Below are 12918 nucleotides of genomic sequence, written 5' to 3'. Positions count from 1 at the left end.
GTTATCCTCTTGGTGGCGGTTCCGCATGACCAAAGAGATGTGTCCTAAGGGGTGAGTATGAAAGCGAGTCGATGGAAAAGATTCCTTATGCATCCGCAATGGGGCGATTTGATGTATGTCATGGTGTGTACTAGACCGGATATTGCTTTTCGCCGTTGGTGTTGTAAAAAGCGATTCTCACAAATCCGGTCGAGCATTTGGGAAGGTGTTAAGTGGATATTGAGATATCTCAAAGGCACTTCCAAATCGTGTTTGTGCTTTGGTGGAAGTAAAACCTTACTTGAAGGCTACACTGATGCAGACATGGCAGGTGATGTTGACTCGATGAAGTCCACCTTCGGTTATCCGGTTACTTTTGCCGGGTGAGCCGTTTCTTGGCAATCTAAGTTGCAAAAAGTGTGTTGCCCTCTCCACCACGTAGCCGTAGTATATTGCGCCACCGAGTGTTGCAAAGAGATGCTATGGATGAAGAGGTTCTTCGATGAACTAGGGCTAAAGCAGAAACAGTTTGTACTTCTATGTGATAGTCAAAGCGCCATCCACTTGAGCAAGAATCCGAGTTTTCATTCTAGATCCAATCACATACACATACATTATCATTGGATTAGAGAAGTACTCGAAGACACGCATTTGTGTATCGAGAAGATTCATACCGAAAAGAACGGGTCGGATATGATGACCAAAAAGTCTCCGAAAGGTAAGTTTGATATTTGTTGTCTTCTTCTTGGGAATGGTAGCGACTCCTCCCCGCTGATTTGGAAATTGCATGGAGGTATCTCCCCTCACCGCTCGAGGGGAGATTGTTGGAGTTATCCCTCACATGAGGAGAGAATCGTTTGGAGAGAAACGGAGCTGATTCGACTTTGAATATATGTCGAGGCGCTGCTTTCATGCATTTGAATCGATCCGGTGTTTTGGCGACCCGCCAAAATGAAGCACTCGCCAAGTCTAATTTTCGTGGGCTTCTGATAAAGAATGAAATTTGGTTTTGAGATAAAACCAAAAAATCAAGGTTTTGGAAAATCTAACCAAGTCGGAAAGGATTGGAATCCGGACTAAAACAAAGAGAGAAAACCCAATCTTGAAAGCTATCAAGATTGAGAGATAACATTTACTGAGAGATACAACCCCCAGAAAAGAGATAAGAGTGATCTAGTAAGGTGAGACCGAAAGGAGAGATTGTAATTTTCCTTCCCACTTTATAAAGAACTGGCTCTTGTGGAAGTAGGCATCATTAAGGAAACCACGGTAAATCTTTGTTTTGTGGTTTGCCTTTCTTGCTTTTACATTATTATTTGTTTGTTGATAGTTGTTTAGCGAGTTGGGTATGTTAGTATAGGCTGTAGTTGATATTTAGAATTTGTCTGGAGTTGAATTGTGTTCAAATACAAGTTATCTGTGTAGTGGGGGAATCGATTGGTATTGGTATAATCCCCAACAAGGTCCCCAACCCGCTGCCACTGGATCATTTTTTTTTTTTTTAGTTTTTAATTTATTTGATGAGCAGCACATCCCAGTAAATTCAGGTGATCGAAAAGCTGGATTATACCACAATTAATCTCAGAAGCTCAACCTTAATCCATATGAGACTTTGAGTTGCATATCTGTAGCCTGCTTTCAGATTTTGGCATGTTTCAGTATGTCATCTAGTTCACTAATAAACTAGAAGTACATTTTTACCAGATTAACAGATGCCCTAAGAGTCTAAGACTCCTGAGTTCCCTTCAGGCCGGTCTTCAGCATTTCTTCTGTCAAAATGTATGTTGCCTTCAGCTAAATGGATAAATTAACTAAATCACTAAAGACCAGCTTTTATCACTTGAATCATGTAAGAATGCAATGCAAATTCTATTTTCTTATTATTTGGGGAGGTATACAATGGTTGGAATAATTCTTTTTCTTTATCATAAACTTTTCCTTTTTTTCTCTAGATTGTTGTTTCGCTCGGTTTCCCTGTTATTGTCACCATCTATATTCTCTATACTAAGAATTGTTCGGTGATTGGGTGATGTTACCAATCATCTCCAAAGATATACAGGGCTGATCTACAGGTACCTGCACAAGTTCAAATTCAAACCAGTAAACTGAGTTGCCGAAATGCTTGAGTTAAGTAAGTTTAAAGTAGAATAGGACTACCAAATCAATCAGTCTTAGCTAGCTAATGATAAAGATCAACTATATATGGTAATGGTGTTACTTACAAAATGACCAGCGCCAAGTATCCAATAGAAATGAAGATTCTTGTATGATTTCTTAAATGCTTTTGTGACTGATTCATCTCCATCACAGTAAAGAGGGTATCTGTCTGAACTCAAAAACGTCTTCAGTCCTTCCCACCTGAGATAGTTTAGCAAGTTTCAAGATATATTGATAGTACACAATTTAAATGTATTCTTAAATTTTAGCAGATGAAAAAGTGGAGTGAAAGGGTTTACTCAAGCTTCTCGACCCAAGCTTCTACTCCAGGAGTTGAACATATGAGATCAAGCTATCAGAAAGTAAACAAAAGTCATTTCAGTACTAAATGACAGAAGAATCATAATGGCTCAGCCATATTCCAACGGAAGTGCTGTTATCACATTCCCCCAAAACATCTTGTTGGAGTTAGTCTTGTACGTACTCTTGTATATAAGAATCAGATGGTTTTGTCAATATTTTGAAAAAGCTTTGCACAAAAGCTGCATGGCGTATACATTTATATCCTGACTGAAGTACTCAACTGATGAAGCAATAAACATTTGTATTGCTGTCCAAACTACAAAGTATAGTCATGTAAACATTTGATCTGTTGAAGGCAATAGCACAGAATCCATACCTGTCCATTATATACTGTCACATTTATCCCTTTCGCTAGGAGTTCATCTACCTGAAGGAGTCATCGTGAAAATGTTAACAAATTTTTGAGATATAAATGTCAGGTTGTACATACAATCTCCACTTTAATTAGTACACCAGCCATTAATCGATAATATTTAATCTCATATGATTGAAAATTTGAAAGGTAAAAACAGCTGACAGAGAAAAAAGTTCAAATTGTAGAGGCATGATAAGCATGAATATGGCCTTATAAGCATAGGATAAAAATTCTGGTAGATGGAGAGAAAGATCAGAACCTATGAAAATATCAAGGAATTTTGCTAGAAGTCTGGAAGCTGTTTTTTGTGATTTCTCAATCTTCAAATAATTGAGGATTTATGAAAACTAACCATATTTATGTACTAAGATTCCTTAAAGAGTAGCAGAAGTATGAATTCAAAATCTCGTCTAAACTGATATGAATGTGTAATGACTAATGAGACAGCGGCATACTAATGTATACCTCCTGGATCCTTGGTTTCATGAAGGCGCCTATCATAGCTGGGAAAACAATATCTTCTTGCCCTCCCCATCTGCCACATAACACAGTACACAAGGTATCCCTCAATTTTGACAAAATATGTACCTTATAGTAGTATGTGGTGATTTAAGAATGACTCACGTAATATTATTAGGAATAATCTTTAGCTTCTCCCTAATAACCCCGTTCAATAAAATACTAACGTCATCTTCTGCTCCTGTAGGCCTGAATGAGTACAAATGTTTTGAGTACCGCTGGACTGATGTTGCTTTTGATGCTACACTAGATGTACTTGAAATAATAGGGTCGTTTCTCTGGTCCAACAAGATGTTATAGAAGTCCTGTGCGACAAAGAATATTTAAGTTTTAATCAGTTTAGAGAACAAAATTTTGGATGGGAATCAGGAACGAACAGACAGATAAAGACACTTGCCACATCATTACTGCTAGCCCTTATCATATTCTCAAGTTCTTCCCATGACTGTTCTGCCTCCAAGTATTGCCCCTTCGCAAGTTGTTGCTTGATCGTTTGAGCTAGACTGTTTGCAAAAATAATTACGTTACAAATCTCAAATTTTCATCTTCATTAATCAGCTTTTATGTGCAAGAAGAGATATATCTCAAACCTGTTTGAATCATTTAAACCATTGCTGTCAACCCTCGAAACAGCTTTGAGCAGAGGTCCCCATGATAGCTGCATTTCAGAAAGTACATTTAGATGATTGCTATAGTTTAGGAGCATATAAGATAGTTCAGGAGTTGAAAAAACTTTACTAAACATGCAAAACAAGGATATTGTATTTGAGGTAGAGAGTACAAACCACAAAATCTTCTGAGGAGATCCAGCTATTTCCTAAAGCAAACCCTGGATGAATAAAACAAAAAGAACAGGATCAGCCAACCAATAACCTAAACAAAGTCTGAAACGGAGTATCGCAAGAGGTTTACGTTACTGAAGTGTTGGTTACAAAGCAGGATTGCAAACAAGATGAACCGATAGTTTTCGACGATTGGGATCAGACTATAGTTTGAAAACAGGAAATCTATTTCGAAACTCAGAAGTCTTTCAAAAGAAAGAAGTCGAAGGGAACTCAAGATTCAGTTGAACAATCAATTTTGATCTGAAGTCAGATGAGTCTAACAAGTGTAAAGTTGTTAGATTACCTCCAAGTTTGAGGTTCAATTCCCCTGCTTCGACCGCCTTCAGAATAGATAATCCAACAGTAACAGCAACCTTCCCTCCATATGATTCTGCTACGACAAAAAGAGGACTTTGTTGAAGACTCATATTACCATTGAAGAGTTCCTTTAACAAGGTAGTTAAATCAATTGCAGCCTCATCATCAGTTTTAACTGGCAAACTGTCATCCTTCACATCATCCACATAACTGTATCCTGTTCCAACTGGACTATCCTATATACCATTAGAAAAAGGCACCTTCGATTAGTCTATTTCGCAACTAGTATATTCAACTGAAGCAATTGAAAAAAAAAAACATAGTAAAGAAACTAAGAGATGGAAATGTACCACAAACAAGAGATCAGCTTTTCGAAGCCAAGTTGAATTACGGGGCTTCAAGTCCCCATCCAAGGGCCCTATCTCTAGAAAATTTCCAAGTCCAACTCCAGAGGCTCCCTAATTCAATTGATTAACTGATTCAAATTAGATGCAGTGTGGTTACTGTGGTTCTTTTGTAGTGTAACGTTCTTATTATTTGTTTATCAAAAAGAAAGTACACACACTCTGTATCATATGTCTCTACATAAATGCGTGTTTATGGCGCATGTACACATGTATGTATGTACGTGTTCGATATACTCACAGGACCACCTTGCAACCACAGAATTACAGGCCAAGGTTTAGAGGGATCTTCAACTCTATATGGACTTTTGTAGAGCCACCAGAACAGATGAGCTTCTACATAATACAAACAACATCAATTAGCAAACACAGTTGTAACATTAATTACAAAGATACACAACCTGCAGATTAACTATAGAAGAATGCTAAGGCCCTTCACAGTGTTGTCCTTGCACTAAAATCTAATGGAATTAATGAACTTAAAAATTAATTAGGAATTACTGGGTCGAACTTCAACGTATCCCCATTGTTCCGATCCATCTTCAGTTCCAGCTGCTAAGGCTGAATGTCCACAAAAGAGGGGAAGGGCTATCAGTACAGAAACTAGAAAGAAAGACAATCTTCCCATTGTAGTTGTATGAGCAAAACGAACACTGGATAGCAAAAATAATCTAAACTTTGATTTATATATGAAAAAAGAACAAGAACTTTTGCATGGGAAGCTTCAGTATCTGTTCATAAACGAAAAGGACTGAAAAAAAGGAACAAGAACTAGATACAAAAGTACACTATGGTTGTGATACAAACAAGTTATGAAATATTTGACTTTCTTTATAAAATGCATAAGAATTTGGTACCATTATTTGTTACGGGAATGACAGGATTGGCACAAACAAGGAAACAATGGAAGAAATGGCAAACAAAAATACACAATATTAAATTTAGGCCGCTTTATTTGTCTTTATATTAACGTGCATGGATTGCAATAATGCGGCGGTAGTTTGAAAATTGCAATAATTCTACGTTATTTTGGTGACAGTTTCGGTATTTATTATTTAACATGAGTCCTGTTATTGACGGACCCATTTTGTGCTCGGGCAGGCCCCGGCCCAATTTGGGGTCAGTAATTACAAATTATGTCTTGGACAGACCCCATCACTAAAGCCCGAACAGAAATAAACCGGAAATAACCAGTTACACACTTACACCCCCAACCAAAGAAACCAGTTACCAGCCTTTGTCCCCTTCATTTAGAACTAGCCAATATGCCAGCCTGTGGCCGACTTGCTACATTAATAGTTGATTTTCTCCAGCCTATTATAAGTGTATTGCGCTATTATTTTGATGATGAACTGATTAAGTACTCAATGTTTTAAAAGAAAAAATTCAAGCCTATTATTAAAGTGTATTGGGTTTTAAAATTAGTTTGGACCTTTTTGTTAAATGTTAATTGCTTAGGGAAAGAATAGGCTGTCTGAAGACATAAATTTTTTTTGGGCAAACACAAATACTTTTAGAGAGAAGAACACATATTGCCAAATTAAACATACTTCTTGTTTTAGGGTTACATTTAGAATCCCTATCGAATAACTCCAACCAAATTAAATTCCATACCCAATCAATCATCAAATTAAATTGTGGGAACTTCAAATCGCGTTGGGCTGCAAAAAAAAAAAACCACTATAAATCAGTTCATTCTTAACTAAAAAAAATGAAATATTTCAAATGGGTTTCCTATTCAAATACCTGGAGTAGTTAAAATCAAATGGGCATTATCTAATTTTTTTTCATGTTAATTATTCTTTGACGTTACTTCAATGCATTGGTATCTAGTTTTCAATTTTCCGTTAATTATTCTTTTTAGTTTAGTTCAATGCAATTGTATACAATTTACAATTTTCCGTTAATTATTTTTTGAGGTTAGTTCAATCCATTGACATCCATTTTCTGATTTTCCATTAATTATTCTTTGAGTTGTTCAATCCATTGAGATCCAGTTTTCGATTCTCCGTTAGTTATTATTTGAGGTTAGTTCAATACATTTGCATCAAGTTTTCGATTATACGTTCATTAATCTTTGAGATTAGTTCAATGTAGATGTATATAGTTTCTGATTTCACATTAATTATTCTTTGACGTTAGTTCAATGCATTGGTATCCAGTTTTCTATTTTCCTTTAATTATTCTTTTTAGTTTTGGTCAATGCAGTTGTATCCAGTTTACAATTTCCAGTTAATTATTTTTTTAGGTTAGTTCAATCCATTGACATTTAATTTCCAATTTTCTGTTAATTATTCTTTGAGTTGTTCAATCTATTGAGATCCAGTTTTCGATTCCCCGTTAGTTATTATTTGAAGTTAGTTCAATACATTTGTATCTAGTAGTTTATAATTTCTCGTTAATTATCCAAGGTAGTGTGTAATACCAACATCTATTGATGATTATATAGTGTCCATGCATGCAAACATGTCATTAAAAAAAATTATACATGATTATTTAGTTTCTGATTTCTCGCTAACACAACAAAATAATGTATCACAACAAAGAAAACACATGCTTCTAGTCAAGAGACATCTATTTTTAGGAAGTGATAGTTGGTCATAAATAAGACTACATGGGCCGCAAGCTCCTAGTAATGGAGCTTCCATGCATATAGGCATATAGCACATGAGGAAGGTTATGTGACACCCCAAAGTGTAGGACTGTAAAAGGCCTAAGAGCAATTTATGCAAAAATGCATAAAGAATCTATCTATCAATGAACATGCATCATTTGGGAAATGGGAACTCACATTCTTCTTACAATGAAAAAAGTTGGTTTGCCTTCACTAAAAATAAAATAAAAAATACAATGAACCGAAACATCAAAAATGCTTTGACTGAACAGAGTAAAATTTACTGAATGATATTTATCCAAAAGACAACTCCATAGGACATTCTCTAGTGTACATATCATAATCGTTTTGAAATCATTACAGATGAATTAAAGCATAAAGTCTAAAGATCAATGAATATTTAGGCACTAAGAGAAACAAATTTCCATTGGCCAAGAATCCTTCTTGATCCAACTTAAAAAATTGGGGATTCACACTTCAGTCTTCTATGATCGAAACTCTCAATATTTCTTGCTTGCAAGTCTTGCAAATCCTCGGGGTTTCTATAAACTTAATTAAGGTCTCTTACAGGAAAGTCTTGGAATACATGGTCAAACGGATCAAACACTGGATATTCAGTATTAGATGTTTTGTTAACTTTCAAGCATTTCTCTATATTCCTAACTTCCTCTCTAAATTTTTCTCTAACTTCTCTCAGTTGATGGAAGATTTTATTCAACGTCACCCGCTTTGCTGTTGGAGAGCTTCAGGTCTTATATGAGATTCTGTTACATTCCTGACATAATCTGTTACATCTCACCGAATTGAATCAAATACTTATCTTTTTACTTTATCAGATAGGCATGCAAGAAAATAAAAATAAATAAATGTTGAAATTTGAACCATGAATGTAGCGCTACTGATAACAACATACATCCATATTTGATTGTGAAATGTTGTTTTTCCAACCTAATATTCCATCCTTTTACTATTTCCATTATATTTGAATTGCGTAATCACCAATTTGTTCAAGATCCACTTATTACTTTGAGATTAAAGTAATAAGTTATATATGAAAGAATGTCATATATATATAAATCATGGACACCATGAAATAATAGTTTATTACACGGATTTTCTTAAGAAGAGAGCGCATACCTATTAAGAGCATACAACTTAGAATTTCCAAAATAGATCTCCCTCAAGCAAGTGCAGATACCTACAATAAACATGTTTAGAATGGTGCAAATAGTTCAAACATTAGTGTCTCTTGGTAATAATAGTTAACTGATAACCAAGTTCTCGTATAGCTTTTACTCTATTTCCTCAAACTATATATGAAGTAATTCATTTGAAAAAAGAAAAAAAAAAACTAAAGAAACTAATAAATTGCATAAAGTCAATATCATTTAAGCATCCAATGATTTTTCATATCCAACCAATGCTTGCATAACACAATTGCATAATGTCTTACCACTATTGTTACACTTATTATTCTATATACTTTCAAGTTATATTATTTAGTTCACTATAAATTTAATTGCGTAAATCTGTCGAGCCAAATCCAAACAAAAAGCTTAGCATCAATCAAAACAACTGCCAATAGCAGTAGCAATCTCAAAACAAAAAACTCCATGCCAGAAATCTAAATCTAACCATATGTATATAGATATTGTGGATCCAAGAACATTTTTAGATCATTGACTGTTGAAACCTTACACAAAAAATGGTAGCAAGTAAATACACCTAATGTGGAATTACTACTATTTCAAAAGGGCATGCACATTAGCTTCCAATAAGATATAAATAAAGTTAGTTAATCACTTAATTGTACCCTCTCAATGTTGCAGCTTTGTACTGCACTCTATTGGATTTGAACTGTTAATCATTTAACTTTCATTGAGTTGTGAGGACCCAAAGTTAAACATTCCTATATACCTAGCCACCTAGGTGCACTTGTATCGAAAACAAATCCCACAAGAGATGTTGTGGCAACCCTAAAACCACTGTAATCCCATCACAAAATCTATGTTATGTTTAGTGGAAAAAAGGAATGTAGATACCCAATGTAAAAAAAAAAAAGAAAAGAAGAATGTATAGGTATATAAGAAGACAATGTTTCAAGAAAGGAGTACTAGCAGCATTGTGGTGCCATGTTATTCGTTTGAGCCGATATTTGGGCAAGCTTCGAGGTCGAATTCCTTATAACCTCGGGAGGGTGACGTATACAAGTTTGAAGTTCGAAGAGCTTTTGCATATTGGTGGGTTTCCATGTCAACAAGCTGGTGGACAAGCTTCTTTAACAAGGGGAGAGTGATGTAGAACATTAGTTGTTGTCATCTGTGTCATGGGCATGCGCCCTTAGTTGAATCTAAGCCTATGGTTTGAGTCCATTAGTTAGTTGTGACACATGTCATGTTCCTATTGGTTTATGCTTTCTAGGGTTAGTATAAATAAGGGCTTATAGTTAAGGTTTCAGGGAGTTGTTTTAGTTATGTTATGAATTATTGAGTGATTATCAATAAAAGGTGAGACTTTTAGGGTTTTACAAAGTGTAGATTTTGATTAAGTATTGCTTCTGCCACTTCAATATATATTATTTGGTATCAGAGCATTAGTTTCCAGGGGTTCACGGCGATTGAATTTACAATTTAATTGAAACACAATTAAAAGACGACCTAAAAATCACTCTTTTATTGAATCTCTCAATCACAAATCACACACGTAAGCACAACTACTAAAACTCTAACTACAAGCCCGTTATTTAAAGTAAACCTAGAAAGTATAAACCAATAGGAACACGACATGTGTCCAAATAACTAATGGACTCAAACCATGGGCTTGGACTCAACTAAGGTGCTCACGCCCTCAACATCACAGCAATGTACTAATGTTCTACATCACTCTCCCCATGTTGAAGAAGCTTGTCCACAAGCTAAAACAGTGGAGCGTCTGAAGCTGGAAACACTGACAAAGGTTCATGCTGGAAATCTAGGACAAGATCAGGTGCCTTGGCAACAACATCTTCGACCTCATCTTCACCTTCACCTTCAGCTAATGAAACAGGGAGCTTCTTCTTCTTAGGACACTCGGCAGCAATGTGATCCATAACGCCACATTCAAAACACTTTCTAGCAGCACTATATGTCCGAAAGCGATCGACCGCGGGGAGTAGCGGTGTAACTATACTTGCAGAACCAGTATAAGGTGTAGAAGTCGTACCAGGTGAAAGCACTCTTTCAGCACGCAATGCATATTTCAACGCGGTAGCCATGTCCTCAATCTCAAACATGATAAGTGCTTCACGAATTGACTTGCGCAGGCCATTCAAATAACGATCCACCCTCTGTTCATCAGTTTCAACCAACCCAGCACGAGTACACAACAACTGAAATTGCTCAGTATATTCTTGAACCGAAGACAACTGTTGTTTCAAATTCTATAAATGAATGAACAAATCTTGTTGGTACTGTTTAGGAACAAAATGTGCATGTAACTCTCGGCGCATACTAGTCCAAGTGCAAACACGCCTATAACCTTGATTAACCTTCCACAAATTTAATTCATCCCACCACACCAAAGCATAACCCTTCAACTTATTGGCTGCTAATTTAACCTTCTTACCATCCTCTAGGTTTTTATAATCAAAGGCCTTTTCAATTTGATTAAGCCAATCAATAAACTCATCAGGATCGAGTTTACCATCAAAAGTAGGCACATCGATTTTAATATCACCCGCCTGACTCCTCTCCAATATACGGAGGAAACGATTAACATCAACAACCCTATTATCAATATTCTGAATACCATAATCTTCATCAAAATAATTAAAATGGTCAGACCTTTCAAAATCACCTGCCTGACGATTAGGGTCACAGTCTGGCCTACGACCACTTCAGTCAGTAGAAGGAAAAGGAGGAAATGGAGACCAACCCCTATTCTTTTGCCTTGCATTGCAAGGAATGGGTTATTCCCAAAAATTCCTATCACCATCAACCCAACGCTGCCCAGGATGTTGGTAACCACGACCTTTACCTCGAACCTAATTAACCCGCGAAATCTCACACCCTTGTGGAGGAAGACGCGCACCTCTAGATGCCTTTTGCATTGGTAGCCCTCGATTTTGGCCATTAGGTTTAACCTTGGCTGAAAAATTAGATCTTGTGGCCCTTGGGGCGCACGACAGGTAGCTGTTGGACTGGTGGTGGCATTATAGGTGGAACACGCACAGGGGGTTCACCAACACCTTCATCACCTTGACCATCTCTAACAATAGGTGGTATATGATCACCTACTACACCCAGGGGATGAACCTGAATGTCGTTATTCTCTCTAACAACTCTTTCCCCGCCATTATTCTCTAGAGCAATAGGTGCAAAATGGTTTAGAAAAGGGACTATACCAGCACTCTGCAAGGACACATCATCAGTATCTGAAACCACTGAACCATTATTCTCTGGTGGTGGCAGCTGTTGGGCCTCTCTCTGTACTGTGGCTGTTTGTTGTTGTAGTAAAGTTATGGAACATCTCTGTCATGTTTTTCATGTTTTCCTCTAAACGAAAGATGTGAGTTTCCATGAATGGAGGATGACCTCGAGTTGCTTTGTTATTCACCATAATAACACAAAAAAATTTGACTTTTCAAGAAAAAATTTCGCCGTGAACAGTGACTCGGTGAATAGTAGTCGATGAACAGTGTTTTCGCGAATAGTTTTTTGGTGAATAGTAACCCCTGAAATTAATTTGCTCCGATACCAAATAAAGTGGTTAAAAAATTTGAATCTACAACATAATTTGACTTTTCAAGAAAAAAAATTGCCATGAATAGTAACCTGGGTGAACAATTACGCGGTGAATAGTGCCTGATGAACAGTGTTTCACAAACAGTGTTTTCGGTGAATAGTACTGTGAATAGTAACCCCTAGAATTAATCTACTATGATACCAAATAATGTAGATCTTACTGGAGGAAGCTTCAATTTAATTGAATCTACACTTTAATTGAAACACAATTAAAAGACGACCTAAAAATCACTATTTTATTGAATCTCTCAATCACAAATCACATACATAAACACAACTACTGAAACCCTAACTACAAGCCCGTTATTTAAAGTAAACCTAGAAAGCATAAACTAATAGAAACACGACATGTGTCCAACTAACTAATGGACTCAACCATGGGCTTGGACTCAACTAAAGGGCTCACACCCATAACATGTAGAGGGAACATAGGCGCACACCTATGACACTGACAGACTCGACTAATGTTCTACATCACTCTCCCCAACCGAAAAAAAATCCGTCATGGAATTTCTAATCAACAAAAACTTAAGGTAAAGAGAACTGCGTCCACAAGCTTTGGGAAATCGGCCAATACCCCAGCTGAAAGGAATCCAACCATGAA

The 12918-nt window shown here is 36.4% G+C and overlaps 1 protein-coding gene across 1 annotated transcript; it reads right to left on the bottom strand.

Moving 5' to 3' along the window:
- Positions 1 to 1912: 1912 nt before the first annotated feature.
- Positions 1913 to 5560, bottom strand: LOC147482532 (serine carboxypeptidase-like 51). Its single transcript, XM_086577268.1, has 13 exons — positions 5421 to 5560; positions 5161 to 5255; positions 4866 to 4973; positions 4502 to 4751; positions 4159 to 4202; positions 3964 to 4031; positions 3771 to 3876; positions 3479 to 3678; positions 3320 to 3389; positions 2816 to 2866; positions 2436 to 2488; positions 2202 to 2337; positions 1913 to 2055 (listed from the first exon to the last, which is right to left on the bottom strand). The coding sequence occupies exons 1-13, from the start codon at positions 5545 to 5547 to the stop codon at positions 1984 to 1986; spliced, it is 1380 nt and encodes a 459-aa protein (XP_086433394.1). The 5' UTR covers positions 5548 to 5560; the 3' UTR covers positions 1913 to 1983.
- Between the last annotated feature and the right edge of the window lie 7358 nt (positions 5561 to 12918).

Source organism: Coptis chinensis, chromosome 8 (genome assembly GCF_015680905.1).
Source record: "Coptis chinensis isolate HL-2020 chromosome 8, ASM1568090v1, whole genome shotgun sequence".
Taxonomy (NCBI): Eukaryota; Viridiplantae; Streptophyta; class Magnoliopsida; order Ranunculales; family Ranunculaceae; genus Coptis; species Coptis chinensis.
This window is presented reverse-complemented; position numbering and strand designations above follow the sequence as displayed.